The sequence below is a fragment of the Myodes glareolus genome, chromosome 26 (assembly GCF_982192425.1).
Source record: "Myodes glareolus chromosome 26, mMyoGla1.1, whole genome shotgun sequence".
NCBI lineage: Eukaryota > Metazoa > Chordata > Mammalia > Rodentia > Cricetidae > Myodes > Myodes glareolus.
In genome coordinates, this window is record NC_142051.1 from 40972596 (window position 1) to 40999064 (window position 26469).

At 41.3% G+C, this 26469-nt stretch overlaps 1 protein-coding gene across 5 annotated transcripts in view; it reads right to left on the reverse strand.

Annotated features, from left to right (window-relative positions):
- Nucleotides 1–7184: 7184 nt before the first annotated feature.
- Nup37 (nucleoporin 37) overlaps nucleotides 7185–26469 on the reverse strand; it is a 30407-nt gene continuing 11122 nt past the window's right edge. For 4 of the 5 annotated variants that reach the window (XM_085683431.2, XM_085683432.2, XM_085683433.2 and 1 more), the window contains exons 5-10: nucleotides 25825–25919; nucleotides 16459–16549; nucleotides 12287–12468; nucleotides 11889–11939; nucleotides 9745–9838; nucleotides 7185–7533 (exon numbers count right to left, since the gene is read on the reverse strand). In XM_085683431.2, coding sequence (XP_085539557.2) covers nucleotides 7360–7533; nucleotides 9745–9838; nucleotides 11889–11939; nucleotides 12287–12468; nucleotides 16459–16549; nucleotides 25825–25919 — 687 coding nt within the window. In that variant the 3' untranslated portion in view covers nucleotides 7185–7359. Of the gene's footprint in view, nucleotides 7534–8572; nucleotides 8834–9744; nucleotides 9839–11888; nucleotides 11940–12286; nucleotides 12469–16458; nucleotides 16550–25824; nucleotides 25920–26469 lie in introns of those variants that run through there. The other variant, XM_048418697.3, reaches the window with a different exon arrangement.

A 26469-nucleotide genomic window follows, 5' to 3' on the forward strand; every position in this document is an offset into this window, starting at 1 on the left:
TTGAGGGGCACACTGTGGCAAGTACTTTTTAGGTTTCTCTCTGAGTGAGAAGAGAAACCGTGGAAGAAGATGGAACAAAAACACTATTGGAGCTTCTGAGGAGCTTTAAGAAGGGTGTGTGGGATATATTTTAAGATGTGTTACATTTGTCTAATGATGCAAAGATGGGCTGCATTTGCTTAACTCTGTGAAGCTGGGTTACTGTGCCAGTTTAAAACACCTGATTGGCCTAATAAAGAGCTGAACAGCCAGTAGTAGTTAGGCAGGAGAGAGAAACAGGCAGGGCTGGCAATCAGAGAGAATAAATAGGAGGAAGCAAGCAAAAGGGAGGAGCGAGAGAAGGAGAGGGGGACTCCAGGGGCCAGACACTCAGCTACACATCCAGTCAGGGAGTAAGAAGGAAAGAAAGGTGTATAGAATAAGGAAGATAAAAGCCCAGAGAAAAAAGGTAGACAGGACAATTTAAGAAAAGTTGGCTACAAACAAGCCAAGCTAAGGCTGGACATTCAGAAGTAAGCACAAGTCTCTGTGTATTTATTTGGGAGCTGGGTGGCAGGCCCCCCAAAAGAGTAAAACCAGGGAGTCATAGGATGAGAATCTTATTTTAGGGCAATCATTCTATTTTGAACAAAATAACAACTGTGACTTGTTGGGCAAGCAAGCTTGGGAAAGTTGCGTAGCCGTAGCGGTCTATGCAGCAGTTACAGACTGAACTCCGCCTCTGGTTCCTCTCGTCACCTAAGTCCTCAGCAGCTCTTGAGTCTATCGACAGCTGTGCCCTTCCTTGCGCATCTCCAACTCTGTCTAACGTTTGGCTGCTGGCTCGGCTGCTGGCTCTCTTCTTTAATCCCGCTCTCCACTGTTCTCCGTACGTCCACCCAATGTCTTTCCATCCCTGGGATCACCCACAGTGGCTCCCGAAACACGGTTTCTCCTGCGTCTGGAACATTCATCTCTGCTCCTGACCACTGTCTGGATAACTTCTGCTCTTCCTCACATCAAGTCTTTGCTTTTCAACAGTTCATACACCACATGCACGGGGATGATTGTCTTTGTGCAGGACACAGTGAACGCCAGCCAAAAACATCCACACGCTGTTTCTGCTAGTAGATTTGCAGGGGAGTTTTGTTTTGTGACTGGGGGCCTTCTAGACACAAATCTGTCCCCAACTCATATGGTTAGCAAGGTCTCACCTGATCTTTTCCTCTCAAGTCTTCTTGCAGAATGCCTTGCTTTCTCCACCTTCCATTTTCCTCCCATAGTGCTTCTCTAGATTTCTCTCTCTCTCTTCAGAACTTGCTTCATTAAGATTTTGTTTTCATTGGTACTCCCATGGGAATATTAGATTTTTACTTTATTTAGTGGTTTCTTGTTATCATAGGTTTGAAAGGCTTTCTTACAACTTTCCATCTCCCAACCAGGAGCGGTCTTCCCCGTCCATCCTTACTGTCTCTGGTCTGCCCCAGGATGCCTTTCTTCTGAATATATGCTTCCAGCCAGCTCTGTTTAATCTTATATTACCAAGTACTCTATTTGCTTGTTTGTGCAGATCCATGCTGGATACCAATCTAGGATAGACTGCCTTGGTCTCTACTTAGATTCCAGCCACGTCTGCTGCATAGCAATCCCTTCCTAAGTATTTGCCGAGTATGACAATTAGACCTACCGGCCTTTGTGCTTCCTCACCTTTGTCTTCCGTGAACTCTCGACCTAGGTATGATGCACAACTCCGGGTGTTCAACTGACCTTTCTGAGATGCATCTTTATTTGTTAGCCTGTTCTACCCCTCCAGAGCCAAGATGGGCTTCCCAGAAGAGGGAAGATTCGAGAGTGGGTGAAGGGGTGAGACAAAGGTCACCATTAGCCACTGCCTATCTATGAGTGGAGTGTTTGTGTGTGCATAAAACAAGACTGTCAATTTGTGAACGTCTCAGTCGTCAGCAGAAGATTGGCTATTTCCGGCTGCCTTCCTGGATCTTTGATGAGGATGGCTTATCAATCATCTGTAGCTCCTGATAGCAGCGCCATTCTCATTTTAAGAGCAGAATTTCTAGGACTAATAAAAAACGATCCATAGCTGAAAGTTTTGGCAAACAACCAGGAATCTTCTGACATACATGGTTTTGTGCAGACTTTCTCCCACCGGCAAAAATTAAAATATACAGCCAGATTTCATTTACTGTAGTGAACGTTGGCAGTAAAGAAAGATTATAATGAACACTGACTTGAAGGGTAGAGGCTGTATCTGTCACTCATGTACTCACTCAAGAAAATCTTAAGAATTTCCAGCAGTTCCTTTGGTTTTTCTAGGTGATTAAACTTAATTTTATCGTGGATAAGTTCTTAGGCGGGAGAAAGGATGAGAAATGGACTCCCATCTTTACTCTATTCACTGCTTTAAGACGGAAAGGTTAGGGGTGCCAGAACTGGTTTATAATCCCAGGAAGAATGGAATACTCTTCTTCTTACCCTCTCCTTGATGCCTCCCTCCTTCAGAGTGATGCGACCCTCTGTCGGGACTTGGTGAAGGGAGGGAATTTCCGTCCAATTACTCCAGTGTGTCTGTTTTAGACTGCGCCTGCTAAGTGATCTGGCTTTCCCAAGGCTGCTCAGAATGCTGAACTATAAAGTTATATCCTGCTGGTGGGACACTGGATTCTCTCGAGAAAGCCAGTCACCTCAAGAGAAGGTCCTAAAGACATTTTAAAGTCCCCAGTAAAACAACAGGCAGTCCAATGTTATTCTTTTTTTTAAAAAATATTTATTTATTTATTTATTATGTATACAATACTCTGTCTGTGTGTGTGCCTTCAGGCCAGAAGAGGGCACCAGACCCCATTACAGATGGTTGTGAACCACCATGTGGTTGCTGGGAATTGAACTCAGGACCTTTGGAAGAGCAGGCAATGCTCTTAACCACTGAGCCATCTCTCCAGCCCCAGCCCAATGTTATTCTGAAGGTGATAATACACACACACACACACACACATTGAGGGCTTTGGAGGAGGAATCTATCTCATTGAAAGTGTTACTGGTCAGCTGGCTAGGGCCCTTTCACCCTACACAGTAAGAATCTAGGTAGGTGGGGAGCCATTCTGGTGCTGGCAAATCCAGGTGCGTGCCCAAGGCCTTCAGGTTGGACTGGGAGACCCAGTTGCTGTAGCTCTGAACCCTGGAGATTAGAGGCTCGTAGCTCTGGGGACTAACAACCAGCAGCTCTGGAAGTTGTCGTCTTTGGCTTCGGGGAACAGACAGCAGCAAGCAGGAGCGGGGAGTGGGGGGTGGGGGGTGGGCATTCTCTAGTGCTGCTCTCGTAATCTGAGTGGGCAGATGTAAGGTCGAGCGTTACAGCTCTTGACCCAGGGTGTCGGGGTTCTTGGCTCTTAGGCTTGGATAGCCCCTGGAACCCTTGTAGTCATCTGAGCGCCATGCGCACTCTCCAGTTCCTCCCATCCCCCAGTTTCTTTGTCTCTGCCTCCATCCCGCATCGCTTCTGCCCCATCTGTTCCCGGGAACCCCCAGCAGCCTCTGCCGCTGTCCGGTCCTCATGCCACCAGGTCATCCCACCCTGCTACGGGTGAAACTCAGAAGCAGCCAAGAAAAGACTTCTCTAGAAGCCTTCTGAGGGCCTCAGGTTGCACACCACGGGGCAGTCCAAGAGGCGGTCTTCAGGCCAGCCCAGAAAGTGAGCCCAACAGTGCTGCCGCTGCTAGCAAGGGGATGCAGGCATCGATCACAAAAATGATGGACTAGGCCGGAACCAACCAGAGGCCTTTCGCTGGGCCATTAAGGGCAATATTCTTCCTCTGCCCTGGGCAGAGAAAAGAAAGCCTAGAGTTGCTCAGAGGGTTTTTGATGGCAGAAAGCTCTGTACCCGATGTTTAAAACAAGTGTGACTGGGGCAGGGCCTTCAGGAGTCTAGCTTTGATTTAATAGCAAGCAGCTGTGGTTCCTGGCTAACTTCCTCAAAGCAGCCGTGTAGTTTTCAAAGCGCCCATTGCTGGCGTGAGGGGAATCCAGCTAGCTGCTGGGCTGCTGGTCCCCTGTTCCAGGCAGCCAAAGCGCTAGGGAAGGATCAAACAGCTGTCAATCAGGGAGTCAAACGTCCCTGGCCTCTAATACCTTAGCTTATTTAAAGGAGAAATAAATATGAAAAGGGTGATTACCATAGAGACATCATTAGCGATGCTCCAGCAGCCTCCAAGAACGTTGTAACAGTGCGTAACTCCTGCTCTGAGGGAGGAAGCCAAGAGAAGGAGGGGAGATCTCCATGTAAGGTGAACAGGAGGGAAATGCCAGATCTTGTTCAGGAGACCATGCACTGCCCGAGCCTTCGTTGAAGTTTTTCTCGTGAAGGCAAGGTGGGACAAACAGTTTAGGATGAACTAGTTTAAATACTTCTGGAGATTCCGAATTTATCACCAGCCCCACTCATTAGTTGGGAGTAGAAACAAGGTAGGCCTTGATCACCGCTCTTCTTAGCTCTGCACAAGTCTGGAAGCATTTAAATCTTCTTTAAAGAAAAGTCTACTTTAAACCAGGCGGTGGTGCCGCATGCCTTTAATCCCAGCACTCGGAAGGCAGAGGCAGGCGGATCTCTGTGAGTTCGAGGCCAGCCTGGTCTACAAGAGTGAGTTCCAGGACAGGCACCAAAGCTACAGAGACACCCTGTCTCGAAAAACCAAAAAAAAAAAAGCCTTTCAGTTTTGCTATTACTGCCAAGACCCCCCCCCCCCAAAAAAAAAGGAAAGGACTGGACTAGAAGTTCCGAGTCCACCGGTTCAGAAAAGCGGTTCCTAAGGTTTGCCAGCACGAGGACCACGCTTCTCTCCTGCTTGGATTTCTACTTTTCTCAGTGTTAGAGAGCACACTTAGGGCTTACTATGTGCTGGGCAAATGCTCTACAACTGCGCACACATGCTCACACACAGATTGTAACAAGAGGCAAAGGGACACACACACTGCTGGGGAAACGGGCGTATTAAATGCAAGTGGGTAGATTTCATTGGAAAGTCCACAGCAGTATCAAGTATGTCCAATCAAACTCAGTGGGTTTCCCCGTTGTTTTCTAGGCCAGATTTGATGAGTTTTCCTCACCTAGCCTGCATTAGAAGGCCTTGTCTCCTAGGGAACTGTGAAGGACTCTGGTCTCCATTTCAACACCAGAGGCAAACCCAGAACTGCATACAAGTCACCAAGCAGAAAGACCCACCTGGATATATGAACATTAAGAACTTTCTCCAGAATTCTAAATAAAGTCTCCAAGGGCCACCATGTCTGAAGACTGAAGGCCTTGCTGGCAGCCTCACTTCCCTTTCTTATTATGAAATTTTAGGGTAGGAGGTGGCACATGTCAGGACACCTGAACTCAATGTCTGCTAGAAATAGGTAGGTGAATTTGACTTCGGGGTGTCTATTATTCCAGGATCCTAAGAAACTGTCACTTATTTCGGGTGGGGTACCTCCACAGGCACTCTCCAGGAACAGACAACGGGAGAGCATGCATGACGGAGCAACCTACAAGAAGTCGGCAGTGTACATGAAACTCCTGAGTCTAAACATTACTAAAGAATGACTTTTCTGTGTGCTGGATATCAAAATGAGTTATAATACAATAATTGTAATAAAATCCATCTGTTCTATTTTAATGAACAAAGACTTCGTTTTCACTAGGGTTAGTGAAAGAAAGACCAAAAAGATACGAACAAGAAGTTCATTAAAAAGTAACTTGTTTTGGTCTGATTTAAACTTGATGTGAACTAAGAAAAGCAATTTCTTAAGATGACAGTCTAAACAGAGATGAAGCAAAATGAACTAACTTGGTGACTCTCCATGTCCTTATCGCTGTGGTAAAATTCATCATTAGCTGTCTCTGGCTTGCTTTAGAGGCTGTCTGGGGCCTATTTCCTTTGTACCCTGTCTCAAAGCAGAGATTCCCTAAAACAGTATTAGAAAGCTCTTCTTCCTTGAGATTGTTTGCAAAGATTACCCTTAATTTTGGCCAGAGTCTAATCTCGTCTGGATTTTGCTCAATGATAGGATGACAGCTGTGTTTATGAGAAAGATCAAAGTTTTGTAGTTAACCACTTTCCTAAGCAAAGAAGCCAGCTGCTTTTGCCTTTTATTACAAAGCAATAGAGACTCAACAAAGCACTCTAAATGCAGATGGCAGAAATGCCTACTTCATAAAGAGTAAATCCACTGCATGATGCAAATTATTCACAAAGGTCAAGAAACCTGGTGGCCTCATTTTGTTTATTATTCGACGCTCATATGGAGTTTATAAGCTTGCAAAAGAGTTACGAATTCCAAGGTCTTTTGTCAAAAATTACCCTGGAATGCAAATACAGACAAGACAAAGGCATACATGGAAATACGTCAACCCAAAGAAATTTCCAGACAAAAGGTCACTTGTTTCTACTCAGAGTGGCCGTTGTTTTACCAGGTTAGTTATGGAACAGCTGAAAAGGTCAGAGAAGAGACTAATGCTCTGGTTTCCCATAAAGAGCGTGTCCATGTGTGCAGCAGAGATGCTTAAGTCGAACCTGGCAGTGAATACACCAGGAAACATCAAGTGTTTATTTTACAAAATGAGATCTTCAAAATGATGGCTTAATGATTTTGTTGTATCATTGTGCTTAGGTAATTTCTTAGGGTTTCTATTGCTGTGGAGAGACACCATGACCACGGCAACTCTCATAAAGGAAACACATTTAATTGGAGTGACTTACATTTTAGAGGTTTAGTTCATTGTCATCAAGAGCGATGTGGCGGCAGGCAGACAGACATGGTACAGTTGCAGTTAAAGGCAGAGCTGTCTTTGAATCAGCAAGGTGCACTACGGAAGAGACTGCTTGCTCCTGTCCTGTTCCCGAGGACACAGTGTTAAAGACACACTGCAGCAGAAAGCTTCTGTAAGGGAGTCTGAGGATGCAGCAATCAAAACAGCCATTTCCAGTTTGCAAACATTACTTCTGCTTAGAGCAAAGGCATCACTGGTTGGGTCAAAATGAGTTAACTTTTTAACTATAGAAAATTATGGAAACAGTCTGAAGTAGCTATTTCTTAGAACCATTAAAAGTAGTTTGGGGCACAAGGTTGTCTTATTACTCCCTCAGCATTTCTGGGATGTCTGATATTGGACAAATCGGATGCAAGGAAAGCAGCAACAAACAAGTCACATATATGCCAAAAAGATTTCAGTATTTCATTCCTGACACGAGATTTCCAACAGTTACCTGTTTTAAACGTATCTGAGTCAGTGTCAATAGGCAGGCTCAAGTTATCATAGTGAGCAAACACGAGAGTGATTCTGTTCTGGCAGCAGAGAGACACTGAAATTTCTCAAGAGCCAGGTCATCAAAAGCAAAGACGACTATGACTGCGTCCTCCTGAAAGCAGAGGATTAGTCCCGACGTCCTGCAGGCTCGTGAGATCCTGACTGCTCAGCACTGCTGAACAACACAAGTTAGAACGTATCAGCACGGCTTTTTCTTTCCACGATGCTTCTGAGTGAAGCCATCTTGAGGGAAACTGAACTTCAAAAGAAGGAAAACCCTCTCAGACATATTTATAAACAAAACACAAGAAAACTAAACCCAGGAAACACAGTATCAGAACCAAGTTATTTAGCATGAACCGGAGTGATGACTAATAACTCCCAGTGGACATTCCCACCCATCTTAGTCTGACTTTCCTATCCATCCACCCACCCTCTATCCTCTGTCTATCTAACGACAGGGTCTAACTCTGCACAGGCTGGCCTGGAGCTGACGGGAACTCCTAGGATTACGGCTTCTGTGCCCCTCTAATGGAAACACATCAGAGAGCAGGCTCACTAAGGACAGAGCTCCACGACACCGAGGTGAGCAGCTGGAAAGCATCCTGTAACCTGTCTATAGCCAAGGGCAACAGTGAACTTTCATTCTTTCAAGTAAAAGATCAAGGAATCCCTCATTTCCAGATAATATCTTATTGTATAGAAATATATAATTTAGGGTTGGAAACAGCATTTTCTTCCCTGTTAGGTTAAAACCTATCTATTTTAGGCAAAACTGTATTTAAACATCTATAAGTTATCTTTTCCCAATATAGGTACTTTTAATAAACAGATGGTACTTATACTGGATAATTTCATTACACAAGTTTTATATTCTGGATTAATTTACAATTGGCAACTCATGCTTGATCCCAACTTCAGCATACTCACGTCCCCAAACTGGATCCCTAAATACGACTATGTTTTTACACCACTTCTTAAGTTTACGATAACAATTTTCAAATACGGTGGCCTAGCTGATTAACTTTGGGTTCTCAATGTTTTTATTTCTGACAATTAGGAAAAGTTTATATGTCCTCAAAAGTAGAGCCAGGACGTACAGCCTCAACACTTCTTAGCACAACGTAGAGCCAGGACGGACAGCCTCAGGCTCCTTAGCAGATTCTCTCCCATGCTCCTCGTCATCTTGTCTGTGCAGCTGAGCGGTTAAGGTCATTATACAGTCCTTACAAGATGTCACAAACAGAGCACGTACACACACATTTGAATGGCAAGAAAGAACAAGAACATATGTTTCAAGAAGTCTTCATCATTTTATTTATCAAAGAAGACAACTGAGGCTTTTCTAGACTTACAGTATATTTGATATAAAAATAAGGATTTCTCCAAAATATACACCAAAATACAAAGTATTTGTATGATAAAAAATACAGAGGAACATCATATTTCTGTCACCCAAAACAAGAGCTTGTGGTCTCCTCCAACGGCACACAGTGGGAGTGTTCTATGCCAGGAAAGACCAGATCCGATGGCCACAGAACCAGTGAGGATGGGCTAGAAATATGTGAAAAATTGAAGAAGCACAGTAAATTCTTAAAAAAATGAAAACCACCATCTTTCTTTCTTCTTCTTCTTTTAGAAATGTATTTTACATCTATAACTGCTTGGTAAGTGCTGATGAAATAACTGTCATTTATAGTAGAGACGTCACTTCTCAAGCTACTACCCCTAGAGTCAGAGACAGCGTCACAGAGAGATCTGAACAGTGCAACATGCGAGCAGGCGTCCAGACGACAGGACAGGTGCTCCTCTGTGAGAATTATATGGAGAAGGAGAACTACAAAGCAGTGGGCTCTTTGCCAGCCCCTAAACTACTTTGATAAGTTAGAAATGGGACTGGAGAAATAGCTCAGTGGCCAAGGGCACTTTTCAAGCCCCACATGGCTGTTCTCCATCACCCCAACCCCAGTGCTAGGGACCCAATGCCCTTTTCTGACCTTCGCAGGCGCCAGGCATGCGTGTGGTGCACACATGCAGGTAAAACACTCACACACATAAAATAAGGTAAGAAACTATTTTTGTAATAGAAGCATAAAAATGATAAAATACAAATTATCTACTTGCACCTGACTTGAATGGAAACCTACACCAACAATGAATAGTGGTACAGTCCAGAGTCAATATTTCTGTAGTCTACACAAACCAAGCAAACAAAATCAATACACTTAAATGAAAGATAAAATGCAGATAGAACAGATGGAATATGATTTTTACATTAATTTTGAGGAAAAATAATCTGATGCTACTGGTGATCAAAATATTAAAAAAAACTTTCATTTAAGTAGAGAGCAGACATAGTATCTTTAGTTACTAATTGCAAATTTGGGAGCTATGGATAGAAAAGTCAAATATCCAGTTTAAAAAAACACCTACCCACAAATGCCATGAAACATTTTTTATATTACCTGAGAGTGTCCTAAATGGTGAATCTGAAACTGACTTGTCATTTTGCCAGGATACCCAGTGGTAGCAAATAAGTTTTCGCTGATTGCAGACCACCTAAGAAACAAGAGGGCATAGCCATAAACACTGTCCTCAAGGCAATTATAAGTTTGTCTGAAGACGGCTACATCCGTCTGGGCAAAAGCAGTCATTTCATAATTCCACATCTGCTAATACGGCTTCCCATGTAGACCTCCAGCTTATTTAGCTATGAATACCTCCCTTTTCTGGATATTTGCTGAGTGCTCACTTTGAGCTCAGGACTACGTTCTACCATTAAACAAGGTTAGCACAGTCTCCACAGATGGAGACACAAAGCATCAGCCATGTATAAACATCCTGAAGATCAAAACAGCTATGATCTGTCATATGGGTGCTGAGATCAAACTTAGATTCTCTGGAAGAACAGTCAGTGTTCTTAACTGCTGAGTCATCTCTCCAGTCACTGTCATTTCATTTAAGTTCATGTGATACACTTGTGTTTTGGTCACTCAAGTCTTCAAGGTATTGAGGGAAATCTCTCCATTTCCCTAAGTCAGCGAATGTTAGTGGAGACACAATAGATGACTGTCGTTATCGTGAAGAAGGCAGAGGAAAACAATTCTGACAATACATATCTGGCTCAGACATTATTAACTGTTCAACGGTGCCCCTGTCCTTTGTCTATACCAACTAAACCTCAGCACTGCTCTGTGACAGGGTCCAGCTCTAGGAGATGAGATGTAATTGGTGAAGAACCCCACAGCCATTCCCCACAAATGTGGAATCACTCCATTTCTCCTGTGATCTCCGGCGACGCTGCAGCAGACTAAGATATCAGCCAGGAACACATCCAATACCTTCTACTAGTCTCCTTCCTACTGCCTGCAGGCAGGGTCTCACTGAGCCAGAAACTCACCATTCCTTATAGGCCGGTAGGCCAGTGGGCTAGGATCCACCTGTCTCCGCTCCCCAATGCTGGGGAGGTGGTGGAGACTGGAACTCAGGTCTCAATGCCTGCATGGTAAGGGTCCTTACCCACCATACAGTCTCCCTAGCAATGGTTGGGTTTTTAATGACATCAAAGAGCTGCTAAGAGCAGGTGACTCTAACTAATCACTCCGAGGAGGTGGCTCTCACTAATCACACTGAGGAAGTGACTCTCACTAATCACACTGAGGAGGTGATTCTCACTCTCAGGAGAAGGGGAACTCTAACATCTTTAGAGTTCTCACAAAGCACACATAGTCACTGAGTTAAACACATGTATTTGCTCATATCTCTGAAATTTGGGTTATCTGATAATCTACAGAATTTTAAAAAATATATGTTTTTATGTGCACTGGTATTTTGCCTGCATGTCTGTCTGTGTGAGGGATTCAGAAGTCCTGGTCTGGAGTTAGACAGGTGTGAGCCACCACGTGGGTGATGAGATTTGAATTTGGGTCCTCTGGAAGAGCAGCCTGCACTCCCAACTGCTAAGCCATCTTTCTAGCCCCTAATCTATGGAATTCTAAGACTACAATGAATATATTTCACTTTTAATAATAATGGAGTCCCCATGATCTTATTAGGGGTATTTCAGACTTGATTTAAAACAAACAAACAAACAAACAAACTCCAGCAAATCTCAAATGTCTCAGTGTTTTCAGTCTGGTTATACGCTTTTTCTATTATTTAAGACTGCTAATGACTAAATAATGGAATAAAATGACAAAAGCGAGACATATTAATTTAAGTGAAAAAACAAAACTAAACTTCAGCATGTTAAAGAGTCATACTAACTGGCATGATATTGCTTAAAATACAGTGATATTCTTATGCAAACATGGGTCTATGTATATTGTATTTATCAGGACAGAACAACATTGAGGTAGTACTGGAAGACTGGCTACATGCTCTCTGTGAACGATTATTTTCTAAGTGTTTGAAAAAGTAGATTTCCTACTTGCTTAAAGCAAAAAACTAAGCAACTATGTAGTAGGGAAAGCAAGATAACCCTTATAAAGCAAGTAGACAAAGCAAACCAACCCCCAAACTCTAATGCAAAAGGGAGGGCTGAGGAATTCTGGTAGTGGCATACCACCAAATCAAGGGTTCACACAACTCCAACAAAAGAGAACATTACCTAAACAGGTGTGCTCGGTCCGTGTGAACAGGTCTTGTCTCCTGAGGATAACTGTGAAACAAGAGTTTGCATTTTGAAATTATGTGTTAAATTCAAGTAGACAAATTAAAACAAATGTTTTAAAGGTGTTTTTTCCTTTGGAGCCCAGTAAATTTAAGGTGCAATAAAATTCCAAGTGAACACTCAATTGGAAATAGAAAACAATAGACATGACTTAGAATCACCCTAGGGCACCACAGGGTCAGTGTTTTTCTTTTCTAACATTCTCAGAACTCCTGCTCTTCTACAGGAGAGACTTGTTTTCAATGTACCCAGAGGCCTGTATGTATAAGAAAGGCCCAATGGGTCATTTAACAATGTATTTATGGAATGTAACAGTAGATATACTAAATAACTACCTGGACCGAGTGATGTCCCAAATTATCCAATCATTTCCTGCAACAGCACCGACTTTGAAGGTGTTTTTCAAGCACCAGTGTGCTGACATTAACGGTGTCTGTTCTGATTGAAGAGATAAAATTGCCTGTTGGGCCATTAGATCATAAAACCGGATTGTTCCATTCTTCTCAGCAACCATCAGCTGTAACACATGAGGAAGAAGGGAACTTCATGTTATCTCATCAGTTAAATCTAAGGAGAGGTTCAATGTCATAAAAATAAACATGCGCACACAAATACACACACACATCACAAACAGAAGGCAGATGCATAAGAAATGAGAGGCTATATAAAAGTATCACTACAAAAACATTCCAGAGGAAATTGGCAAAAAGAAACAAAAAAAGTTAAATTAAATTTTAGGGTTATCAGCTTTGTCACTAGGAGGACCAAGATCAATACTCTAGGAAAAGCTATATTTACACTAGTAATAAGAGGTCATTATGTATCTTTTGACAGGTGATTTCTGTTACACATCTTTATACATGCGTTTACAGATGTATGTATGTCTACATGGCATGGAACAGTCAAAGACAGACAGGTCTGGATAGAAGGATGGCTGCTTCTTCCACTTAAAAGTGATTGACTACTATGAGATTGGCAGCTCTTGTCTCTGAAATGGAGCTGTGAGGATAAGGTGGGAGCTGCAGAGACTGAAGGAAATAAGGCCAAGGCGCAGAGACGAGCTCACGCCATCTGCTAAAGTCGCTCCTGCGAAGTCAGGCCCAAGCTGACCACGGCCTCTATGAAGTGCTGACAGGACAAAGCGAATCCTGTCGAGGATGGGAGCGTCCTCCAGTCTGCAGAATCGGAAACAGAAAAGGCTGATGATGCTGGAGATATTTCCAAGCATGTGTACTGTTGATAATTCTACTTCTGTTGGCTAAAAAACTTGAAAAAACATTTCAAAATCACGTTTTATAAAAATGTAATTTCATCTTTTTCAAGCTATATAGCCAGCACACAGAACCTTTCACTGCTGTGGGGGAGAGAACACGTGTAACTAAGTGTTTACAAAGTCAGACTGAAGTATAGGAAGGAGAGCACCTCTTTCTGTCAGTTTTGAGACTTTCTCTTGAATCGTAGGATGAGCTGTTCCCTGACCTGTATACACATGGCTACCTTGTGAAGATGCAGAAAACTCAAATTTACTTTTATGTCCTTTTCCCTTTCTACCATCCTTTTCCTTAATCTACCATTAGATTCAGTTGTTTTAAAGGCAGAGATAATTTGAAAAGGACTCAGGGGCGTCTTCTGATTGATACTTCCGCGATTTTCAATTCCTCAATGTCAGGACTGGCTTATAAAATATTGTCAAACATGATGTGACGGTTAATATCACTTGTCAACTTGACAGGGTGTAGAATCACGCAGGAGACATGCCCCAGAGTGAACACCCACAAGGTTCAGCCAGTGAAAGTGGGAGGATCCAGCTTGACCTTGGGTGGCATCACTACAGGTGCTGGGGCCCTGACTGCGGAGAGAAACCGAGCTAAGCACTGGCGATCATCACGCTCTGCTTCCCACATGCAGACGCAGTGTGACCAGCACCTCATGCTGCCACGACTCCCCCAAAATGATGAGCTTCCCCTTGAGCAGTAGCTCAAACCCTTCTTTCCCACTTTACCAGGCTTTTTTGTTGTAGCAACGAAAAGAGCAACTAATATACAACCCTACTATGAAATGTCAATCCTCACTTTAGCCTTCCCCATTCAGAACCAAGTATAGACTTTATGCAATCTGAGGGCATCTTTCCCGTTTTGATAGCTCATGTATGAAGGGAGTTTGAAAACTGTTGTATACTGTTAATGACTGCCCATGTCTTGTTTGAAATATCATAATGGCTCATGAAATCTATTTTTAGTAAGCTACATATAAGCTGGCACAGAAAAAGTAGTAATAGGCTTGTTATGCCAAGCATCTAGTAAATACTGAATTCTTAAAGAATATTACTACCTAAATATTTCCTTATTCTATATTCCATTAGTTTTAGATGTTTAATAGACTAGTTTTATCACTATATGAAATATGTAATCAAATGCATATTTATACAATAACTCCAAATTTTATAAAAATTACATGAAAGTTGTTTCTTCGACTGATGAAAGCGTGCCATTAGGGTATCATCTATGGGAGAAAAGATTGCTGCAGCTATATTCAGCACGGCATTAACAGTATTCGGCACGCTTTGGATGAAGCGTCCAAAGATCACGCTTCATCTCCTCTGTAAGGCTCCTTCTTCCTGAGAGTGTCCTTTGATTTGGCTACAGAAAGGTGACGAGGGTGACGACGCTCCAGGACGTGAAGGAACAGTGACGGCAGGAAAGAGTAGGGCTGCCGCGGAAACCCGCAGCTCTCACACTCAGTGTGTCACGAGGAGGGCAAACAGTTCACAATCAGAATGTAAGAAATGGTGACAGAGCACAAAGGGAAACACACACACTCTCTCTCTCTTATTTATTTAACGGGATGAGTTTCAAGAAATAAACAATCAACAATGTGAAAACTGTCTCCTTTTAAGCATTTTTTAAGGAAAAAAAATCCACTAATGCATTGGAAATACCACAGGTAACTTGCGAAAATATTGGTAACTAAATGAAATTATAGAGCTAGACTAAGGGATGCAATACAACTAAAGTCACAAGAGGGCTGACCTTGATGCCCTAAACCTGCCACCCTTATACACCTACGTAAGAGTTAGACTCTGAGAGGAGACACGGGCCTCAGCCGGACTTCCGTCTACTGCCTTGCAGATGCCGTGACTTCGTTTCCCTCCATGGCAGAACACTAAAGTCCAATTCTGCACTTATATCACATTTCCTTCATCCAGCTGCTGATGGGCATCTAGGCCACTCAATTTGTTAGCCATTCTGAAAGGCGTAGCAGTCATCAATAGACATGTTCATGAACTCACACACAAAGCTGAAAAGGGGTCATGAGAATTGGAGAGGAAAAGGTATTAAGGGAGGACAATACATGTGACATGAAGAACAGTGGAGGTGTCGGGGACAGGAAGGCGACCAGGAGAGAAGGCAGGAAGACAGTGGAAGGGGAGTGGGTCAGTGACCAACAAGAACATACATATGCAATAATGAAATCCACTACTTTGTATTTTAATTTTAAGAAAGCTAAACAAAGGAAAATCTACCCAAACACTGAGAAATAAAAGGTACAACAGAGACAGCTTAAAACTTAAAGGAGTTGGAATGATTTAATTGTTAAGAGGAAGAGCTTTACCACTGCACATTTGCTACATTTAATCAGCTCTGTCTTCTTGTGTGAAACCGAGGACGCAGCACTGATCTGGAGAAAGGCACGAAGCTATTAGAGAGCTAGGAAAATCAGGTGCCACAAGAATGTGGTGGAAATGCTGAGGGATCAATTCTGGGATGAACATGGACAGTCCATGAGAAACATTGGCAGATGAGAAAACTTGTTGAATGGCTCCTGTCTTCACCATGAATTAAGGCTAAACAGCAGTAGTTAAGAACTCAGTGTAGCTTTAGTATCTTAGGAAGCTTTAATTTGAACAGCCCAGATGGCTCTTCCAAAGGTCCTGAGTTCAATTCCCAGCAACCACGTGGTGGCTCACAACCATCTGTAATGAGATCTGGTGCCCTCTAGAGGAAGAGACCTGGTCAGTCATCCTCATCCACTTAAGACCATAAAATCCAGTCTGGACAAGTTCAACAGAACCGTCGTACACGGGCTGCCCATGCGTGCTGCAGCATTGCTAGATTTCATTTCAATTTTTTTAAAAAAATTTGAACAGGAATGGGATGTCACTAATACAGAACAGATGAGCCTGATGCCACTGACAGCTCTTGTCTGTATGTGGCTCATAGCATGGATTTAACCTCTGATGTTCTGTTTTTGTAAACTGCACATGGCTAACTAGACTGAGCCCCAGTCTCCAGGCTGCAGCCTGCCAAAGGCCAGGAGAACCATATTCTGCATATATGAACGATGGTTGGTACGGCAACGAGAGAAACAAAGTGCCAACTTCTGTACTAACTCAAATGCTTTTGTGCTCATTTGTGTTGAGGTGGGAAGTCATTGGGTCTTTTCCTTTACAAGTATAGGCATTATACTTGCATGTTTGGTAAGGGAAAGCCAAGTTACAGATAATAACCTTAAAAGCTTCCTCGGGGTGCCAGCATACACTCATTCCAGGAGAATGAAGAAGAAAATGAGCCGTCTGTTTTCCTTCCAAGTTCCAAATCCTAATAAAAAAAGTTTGATGTTAAATATTCCTGATATATCACTACCAATAAAGTGAAACTTTGACAAATGTGATGAAGGCCATTACCTACAGATTATTACATACACTTGTATTTGATAAACATCTTTGAGAAAATGAAAATACTGTTGTTAAACAATGTCAAGTTGACATAAAGAATTTAACTTTCACCATGCTCAATTATGGAAACAAAGTCATATATTTTCTAATTAATCTAACATAATAACATTAATTAATTATTTATGTGTCCACTGCAAGCAAAATCAATGTTTCGAGGCCATTAATCTGGTTGCATGCCTATTATGTCATTTCAATTAATAATTATTCCTATCAGTGGTGCTTACACACACACACACACACACACCCCTCTATACACCAGTCTTTCCATTTTCAAAATAAGGAAGTAAATATGAAGTGATAGGAATTCAGTGCGTAGCCATTTCCTCCCACCTTTGGGCTTGTCTCATCTCACAGGATTTTGGTCTGGCTGACTTTTCTAATGTTTTCTCCCCAAAGCTTGACATGCTTAACAGTTACCAGATTAAAGACAGGCTAAAGAGACAGGCACTCGGCTCTTTCTACCGTCTATCAATCAGCACCAGCCTACTCAAAAATAAGGCTCTTCTTCTCAGCAGCTTTTGAGACAGGGTTTCTCTGTGTAACAGCCCTAGCTGTCCTGAAACCTGCTCTTGTAGACCAGGTTGGCCTCAAACCCAGAGAGATCTGCCCGCCTCTGCCTCCCGAGTTCTGGGATTAAAGGTGTGCGCCACCACCGCCCAGGTCTCAGGGGCTTTTTCATCTCAGAAATCTCAGGCAGGGCACACAATTCTCACCCAGTCACTGTTCCACTGTGCTGAGTAGATTAGCATGGCAGGAGACAGAAGGCTGAGGATCGGGGTGGCAAAGTGTCTCCAGCATTCTGGTTTTAGTGAGTACATTCACAGTTAAGGGGTACAACTCAGTAGAGTGTGTGATGATCACATGAGGTCCTGGCTCCATCCTCAGCAACCCTCGTCGGTTGATAATCAAGATTAGGAGGTCTCCCCACTTTTGTGTAGGTTTTACTGTTCCTACTTTCTTTAGGACTCTGCAGGAGTTTGTAAAAATTAAGGAATGTAACAGTGGGGAAAGTTTACTTGTGAAAAGTATGGGATGTCAAATTTGAAATGCCATAGTAACACATAAACTAGCATACATGCTTCAGGATCATCTACTTGATTAAATATTAGAAGCATATCTTTTCTTATACCAAAAGATACTTTTCATTTCTTTTAACTATATGAAGGAGACAGCGCTGGCTTAACTGAAGAAGCAAATCACCAAGGGTTTAAACTCTTGTCCTTCAATACCTAGGATGAGATTAGACATTAAGGCAACTAAATCTTTCTTCTCCATTTCCATAATGAAGTCCTGGGCTAGCAAATATTTTATCACTATTGGAATACTAAAAATCTGTCTTCTCAACTCAATGAGTCTCACTGAGGGTGGACTAAAACATCCACTCTTTTGATTTTATTTTAAAATGAATTTGATTTTTGTTGGCAATTATATAAATTGAGCAAATACATGCCAAACTATTTTCATGGTTTTCCCCCCTTCAAATAAAGAAGACAAAAGAGGTGAAAAATAGAGAGACAGTTATGAAAATAAGTCAATTAACTAAGTATATTGTGGTCTAATGAACCAAATTTTAGTCTAATTTCAGCAGTATTTTATCCTGATCAGAACCTAATGATCCCTTAAAAAAAGGGGAGCCAGTTCAAGCATGAGGAGGGTCATATGGATTATATTTCAGAGGACTGGGATACAATGATTTATGGTTTGTAATTATACACTGATTCAATAATTCCCAAATGTTGCATAATCTCAGTACTAAGTATGCAAAATATAACAAATTGGACTAAAATAAGTTATCCTAACTAAATTAGCTGCAGATGGTACAATTTAAGTTGTTATGTCTTATTTCCCTTTTTGATAGATTCCGTAATTAAGCCCTCTGAAATTCTTTTGTGGAGCTCAACTCATTTTCTATCTTTACCAATATATTAAGTCCATCTGATCATGTGGCATTTCTTTTTCTTGTGTGACGTATATCACATGCACAAACGGTAGATGAATCTTAAGCACACTAAACAGAGCACACCCAGAGGACAGCAGCTCAACCTAGAGCACCCCCCACCCACGCTCTCTTCTAGCTGGGTTTCCTCACTCTGTGACAAGGTAAAAAGTCACCATTATGACTTCTAATGGGGTAGCTTACTTTTCAGTAGCATAAAGACAACGCCACAGTGTGCACTTCTGTTCTGGCTTCCTTTACTCGCTGCCATGTCCTGTGAGAACGCTGTTATAATCTCTCCACTCGTTTCAGAGTTCCCAGTTCAGCACACACACAGCCACAGACGTTCAGACTGTAATCTCCTTGTCCATGTCCACCCTTGGTGCCTACAGACCTCCATGTGACATCCCCAGCCCCTCTGCAGCACACAGCCATTCCCACAATCCCTACTGCCTGCTCAGTACATACCTACTCATGGGACTGGTGGATCAAGTTTACAAATGGGTTTAACTTTGGTGAGACAGACATTTGCCAAACAGCTTTCCTTTCTGGGTGAGCGACACTCTGCTGTGCTCTTCCCTCACACATGTCTACAATCACCACGGTAAAAGGTAAAACTCCCATCTCGTGTTCCAATAAAAAACATCACTTGTCTGAATGTCAAAAGCTGCAGTTTTCCAGATGATCTTCTTTCGTAAGATTGGCTTCATTTCTAAGATTATGAGTTTTTTTTTTTTAAATTTTAAATTGTGTGTGTGGTACCTGTAGAAGCTACAGTATCAGATTTCCTAAAGCTAGAGTTGTAGGTGGTTGTGACCATTCTGGGCGCTAAGAACCAAATCTGTTCTCTATAAGAACTGTCCTCTACAAAGCCATTATGTCCCCTTAACCACCCAGTCATCTCTCTAGGCCCTAAGACAGAGTTCTTATATTATTGTTCTTTCATGTATTTGATGTCATTTCCATGATCTACACATGAATACATTTGGACAAATTTTAAGATGCCTTTATCCTTTTCTTTGTTGTTTGTCAACTTGACACAAGTTAGAGTTATCTGGGAAGAGAAGCCTCAGTTGGGGAGATGCCTCCATTCAAACTGACAGTCCACAGGATGTTTTCTTGATTAATAACTGATGTGAGCAATCCATAGGGAGTAAGGCAGTAAACGCCATTCCTCCATGGCGTCTGCTTTTGTTCTTGACTCAAGGCTCCTGCCCTGAGTTCCTACCATGACTTTCTCAGTGAGGAGTAGGACTTGAGGGCTCAAGCTTTTTTCCCCAAGTTGTGTCTGGCCATGGCGCTCTACCACCCAGCAGAAACCCTGACAGAGACAGCAGAGGCACAGTGTGCAGCAGATCCCTGCTGACAGTTCTTCCTGTCCCCCGCTCTGAAATCACAGGAGAAAGCTGTTTCCGAATGCCTAATGCCCAACTGCAGTGTGCTCGCCAAGACGGACCATAAGTGCTCTGTCCAGCAAAGCACTGTTTGCATGTGACTCAAAACCTTATTAGTTTAATTAGTTATATAAACTGACAACACATGAAAATGAAAGAACTATTTCAATGAAACGAACTTGATGGCAACAAATGAATATTAAAAAATCTAAATTAGGTGTGTGAGACAAGCAAGCACTAAACAAACAAAACTCATCAAATACTGATGAATTATGAACCTTTTTTAAACCATGCTGTTTACACTGTAGATATTTTATTATGGTAGTTGCTCATAAAACAACAAGAGAGAGACAGACAAGAGAGGGAGAAAGAGAGAACATGAGGAAATACACATAAGAGCAAGAATGTCCCAATGGCAATCACTGGATTAATAACCTAAGACAAAGGGCTTTGCTCTGCTATCAAATGAATCTTCATACATGTGTTGGATATTAAAATGAGTGGCAGGCATGATTTCAAGATAGTTTCTCAGCTTTCTGCTTTTCTAAAACTCAATGGTATAGCCCATACCAGATAGCAGGGCTTCCCATAAGAAGACATTGAAATCTGGAAATCTAGGTCTTAATAATTCCAAATTTATTTGAGTTCAACAATGTGTTCATATTTTTCAAAAAAGCTGGCACACTAGAGAACGAGAAAAGCTTTAGTCGGGGAGCAGGCTCTCCCCATCTCTGTGGCGGAGCACTTGCCGCCACGTCTAAGGCTTGGGTCGAATCTCCAGCGCCTCAAAGGGAAAACAAACAAGCATTCTCAGAAGACATAGCCAAGCTCATGGGAAGAAACATACAGTTTATAAAAATATGGTGTAAATGTTGCCAGGTTAAATTACTGGGGCCAAAAAGCCAAAAGCTATATGAAATGTGCTATCTATGTAAATACTTGCAATTAAATATCAGAGGTAAAGGTTTTAAGGTCTTAACCAAGAAGCCAATCTACAATGAACCAAAGGCACTAGAGAAGTGGATGATAGGGCACCATCCTTAAAGAGAAAGAAAACAGCTGTCTTTACCCAATGTGAACTATAACAAAGAACTTCCCATTCCAATACCATCCTGTAAATAGAAGTTAGATTTAACTGTAACATGGAGGAATCAAAACTTAACTGGGCCAAGTTGATGAATTATACTTACTCTAGTTTTTCTAATAAAACCATTGCCTTATTTTAGGCTGAGAGCTTTTCAACAGAATGTTAAATTTCGTTACCATATGGTATGAAAATATAATTGTCATGTAATTAATTGAAAGATCCCACAAATTGTGTGCTGGCACGAAATACCATAGTATTTTCAAGGACCTTTTCAGTTGACAACTGGTGGTGGGTAGTCTGTCTGAGAACTCTAGAGGAATCTCATGTATAACACACTGCTATTTGTTTATTCTGCTTCAGTTGGCAGCTCACTGTCTGCTAGAAAGTGTGTCGCAGAAGGACATTTCTGCTAGCAAATGTTTTCAAACAACAGACAAAAGAAGAGATGCATGACATTAGGTGATGCATCTGTATCCATTAAAGCCAAAATACAAACCACAGAACTTCTAAAAAACATGACTACATCACATGAGTCGGAGTGTTGATTAATTAAATAGAAAAGAACAAAGGTAACGGGTAGAAATACAGTCTTAAGGACGAGAAGGCACTATACGCTGTCCTTGTGTGCGAGAATGGGACTGCCAGTGTTGACAGGAAATACATTTTGTTCAATTTGTTGTGATAGCAGAATGAAGATTTTCCTTCTTAATTATGAATCATCAAGCAACTCAGGTTAGACGATTAGAGAAAGTGATGGTGAGACAAAGGACTTAAGTGTTTAACATATCTGGCTTTAGGGCAAAGTTCAGAGGTGTGTAGTGGCATTTCATTTGTATTTTAATAAATAAAACTTGGCTGAAGATCAGAGAGTAAAACAGCCCCAATGGTCAGCTTTATGACTAGATAATGGTAACACACACCTTTAATCCCAGTAACCACACTAGTTGCCATAGAAACAGGGCGGTGCATGTCTTTAATCACTGTGGTGCATTCCTTTAATCCCAGCCCCAGAGAGGATTATAAAATAGGAGGAGACAACTCTCAGTCTCATTCTGAGGATTCCTGGAGGCAGGATCACCATTTCAGACTGAAGTAGAAATAAGAGCCAGTAGCTGGCTGTTTTACTTTTCTGACCTTCAGACTGAACCCCAATTTTACTTCCTGAGTTTTTATTAATTAATTAATTATAACTCTTATAATTAAAAGCCCAAATCTAAGAATTAAATCTTTACAACTTTTGTTAGTTAATAGCTTGGACTATAGAAGAATTTGGCAGCTGTGTAAAGCCTTAGAAGCAGAGGTAACCAGCCTGCTCTACAAAGGGAGTCCCCAGGACAGACAGGGCTACTACACTGAGAGACCCTGGAAAAACCATGCCCCTGTGGACTGAATGCAGAGTGTCCTCTTTGAAGCACTAGGAAATGAGACCTGGCCTCTTGAGATGCCACCAACGTGATGATGGGAATTCAACTCCTGAGATTCCCACGGCGGAATGAGAAAACCGCTCCTGTACTTGTCCTCTGACCTCTACACACACACCCCTGGTATATCTGAGCCCACACACGCATAAGTAAATAAATTCTAATTTAAGAAAAAAAGTAGAGACAACTAAATAGTACGATAATTTGAAGCAAGGATATTTCAAAGAGTATGTCAATATATGTCATTTTCAAATACACTATGAGATTACCATAAGAATTGATTTTTACCTTTTTATAATACTGATGTGTACTAAGCAAGCAGCACCAAAAACTTTAATATGCATGCAACATTAATGATGAAAGAAATGGATTGCTAGTCACAGAATGAGAATTAAAAGATTAAAAATGAGAACTGACTATGCTTCTGTTTTATCTTTCATTAGCATTAATTCATTCACTGAATTAATAAAGGTATGCAAATGTGATCCAATTTGTAGTGTATTTATTCCCTGAAACCTCTAGTCACAACATAACAATAATCAATCCTGATTTTGCTCTACGTTGGAAATTATTAGACATTTCCTATGTGGTCTTCAATAATGATTATTCTTAAGAAATGTTACATTGGCTTCTCTTCAGAAGGCTCAGTTTCCCCTTTGCTACTTCCATCAAGGACATTTTTTTGTTTTGTTTTGGTTTTTTTGTTTTTCAAGACAGGATTTCTCTAACAGTCCTAGCTGTCCTGGAACTAACTCAAGTAGACCATGCTGGCCTTGAATTGAGACCCGCCTGCCTCTGCCACCCGAATGCGAATGCAGGAATTAAAGGCACGAGTCACCACTGCCCAGCTAATAGTTATCTTAAAATATTTCACATATTTTATGGTCCCAAGTAGAGAAAGTCCATATTAGTAATGGATCCTAACAGGTTTCCCAATGTATGTAAATAGACCGCCTATGGCAAGAGCTTACGAGTGTGTGGTATATGCTTCTCTTGTAACAGCTGTTTGAGAGACTACATAATTGGTTCAGTGGACATCTTAGGGCATCATTTAGTATTCTTAAATACTAAATAACCAAACTAGTTATTTGGTCATATCTGTAAAAACAAACAACAAAAAAACCCCACAGAAACTGATGTAAAATTTCCTTACCATTTATGTATATTGTTAAATATACATAACATAATGTTTTTATTTATAATTATATACCACAAATAAAATAAAATGATATATAAATAAGCATATTACTACAGTAAATATAATTATAAAATGTAATTAATATGCTTTAATGTAAATTTTGTACCTTACAGGTTATATAGCAAGGTTTCTGGTTTTGGGCTTTGTTGGATTCCTGTGTGCCAATGTACATGTCTCTGTGTCTATGTGTGTATCTTGTTAAAGGAGCTGTCGTGGGTCCACCAGCCAACTGAGAGGAGTATGTTTTGGTCCAAGAGGGGGGTTTTCATTGGGGATGAACCTGACCAGGAGAAAAAGTGAACAGAGGTTAAGATGTCCCTTTCAAGCCACGAGCCAGCGACTTTGGGAGTCAGCTGTGGCTTGTGATTCAAATCAGGTTCCCCTTTTGTTCTTTAATATTTGTCCATGGACTTTATTTATTAATAAATGGTAAGGAAATTTTACATCACTTTCTGTGGGATTTTTTTTTTTGGGGGGCTCTTGATTTTTTCCTGTTCCTTTTTTGTCCCATTCAAATTTGTTTGTTTTTATTTTATCTTTTTAAAATTATTGTTGTTATTTAGATGCCTGTTTATTTTATAGTGAGAGGGAGCAAGAGAGGGTGTGAATATGGGCGGGTGGTGAGGATCTGGGAGGAGTCAGGGGAAGGGGAAACCCTAATCAGAGTATCTGTCTGCCTGTCTGTCTATCTATCTAGCATGTGTGTATATACACATATATTTGCTTTTCAATAACAAAAAGGAAAAGCAAACAAATGATTAAAACTAAAGCAAACTAAGCCAAAGCGGAAGCAAAGCCCTAGAGGAATAGTCGCAGACTATGAAGTGTGCCTAGCAAAGACATTCATTTCTTCTCCTTTCAGGCTTTATAATTCTATTTTTAGAAAACTCATTTATTTATTTATTGTGGTGTTTTATGTGCATGCATGTCTGTGTGAGGGTGTTGGAGCCCCTGGAACTGGAGTTACAGGCAGCTTGTGAGCTGCCACGTGGTGCTGGGCGACTCTGGATCCTCTGGAGGAGCAGTCAGTGCTCTGACGGGCTTCACTATTCCAATGCTTTTGATTAGGAAATCATTTCATAGAACCAAATTATCAAGATTTATTGCTATTTTCCTATTATTTTAAATGATCTGTTTATTATTTAGGTCTTATACAAATGGGTTAGTAAATAAAATACTTGGGGACTTAGGTTTCATGTCCCTCACAAGGAAATTTGAGCAGGTAGTACATAGATACAATAGCCTATAACTAACTATGCCTTTGAAATTATAAGTTACATAAAGACAAACTATCTAAGAAGCAGCAGGCAGACTGACTTGCAGTGTGAAGCACTACATATTTAGACACTGTACAGATCTATGTGCATTGACACACAGAGTGCTGAAAGCGCAGTCAGTGAACTCTGCTCAGGGCACTGCTAAAGCCATGAAGCAAATGGCACCTTCACTGACTCCCCCAATTTACCCTGCACCCTTTAGCTCATTTCTACCTATACCATTGCTGTGCATTTTAATTATTTTGATATTCTACAGCTTTGAGCATAATCAAAATGTTACATGTATCCTATCCATTCTGCACTGGGAAAGGAGCCTGTGGGGGACATACATCATACTGAAGTGTATCCACTGAGACAGACTTTAGGATTTGTCAAATTATTTAAGTTTCCTTCTTAGGCAGCATATGAGAGTTATAGTTCACTAATAAACAGTAACCTACCTTTTGTGATGTAAGAAATAACCTCATAATATCATAGGAGACTTAATTATCCTTCTGAGCTTGCCCAGTATTGGAGACTTTAATTCAGTGATATATATATATATATATATATATGTTTATAAATCCATACATACATATTTATAGGCTTATAAATATGCAGATCCAAAAGAAGAGGACAAAACTACTGATGGACCAGCAAGAGGAGTACCCATTAATTGTATGAAAACTTAATTTATTGGTCTTGGAATATTTGTGCCTTGTCTACAATTTAAATAAAATAGATTTCATTTATGATACTGCATGATATTATAATTTCCTAATTTTTAAAATGTTCATTAAACTACAACAACAATTCACAAATGTGGTGGTAACAGAAGCAACATACCTGCAGGTGTGGTCGTCACTCACACTGGCGATCTCATGGCCTTCCTTGGGATGGAACACCAAGTCATTGATGAAATCTGAATGGCCCTCCAAAACCTGGGAGGGAAAGACCATTAGGGAAGCCTGGCCACAGTCTACAATATCCCTATAGAATGTCTTCACTTTGTAATTCGCCCCCCGCCCCTTTTTAAAGTTTTTTTTGAGACAGGGTTTCTCTGTGTAGTTCTAACAGTCCTTGAACTATGTAGACCAGACTGGCCTTAAACCCAGAGTTCTACCTGCTTCTGCCTCCTGAGTGCTGGGATTAAAGGCGTGCACCGCCACAGCCCAGAATACTTCTCTATAAATACATTTAAGAAAGCTGCCTTTTTAACAGTATGTTTTATATAGCCACTTTCCTAGAAAGTTGCATGGAAAGAAGTCAACCATTCAACACACAGTCTTTCTTTGCTAGTATGTATTTCTTCCAGAAACATACTAACTTTTTAACTGCACCTGTTCTCATAGCATCTCTATGCTCTGTTATTACATAAAGCTCAAATAAAAATTGAAGTTGCAAAAACATTTTGGGCTTCCTGAGACAGAGTCCTTCCAGGCTTCTTCTCGTGGATCTGCTGTTTTACACACTACAATCACCTAGCAAATA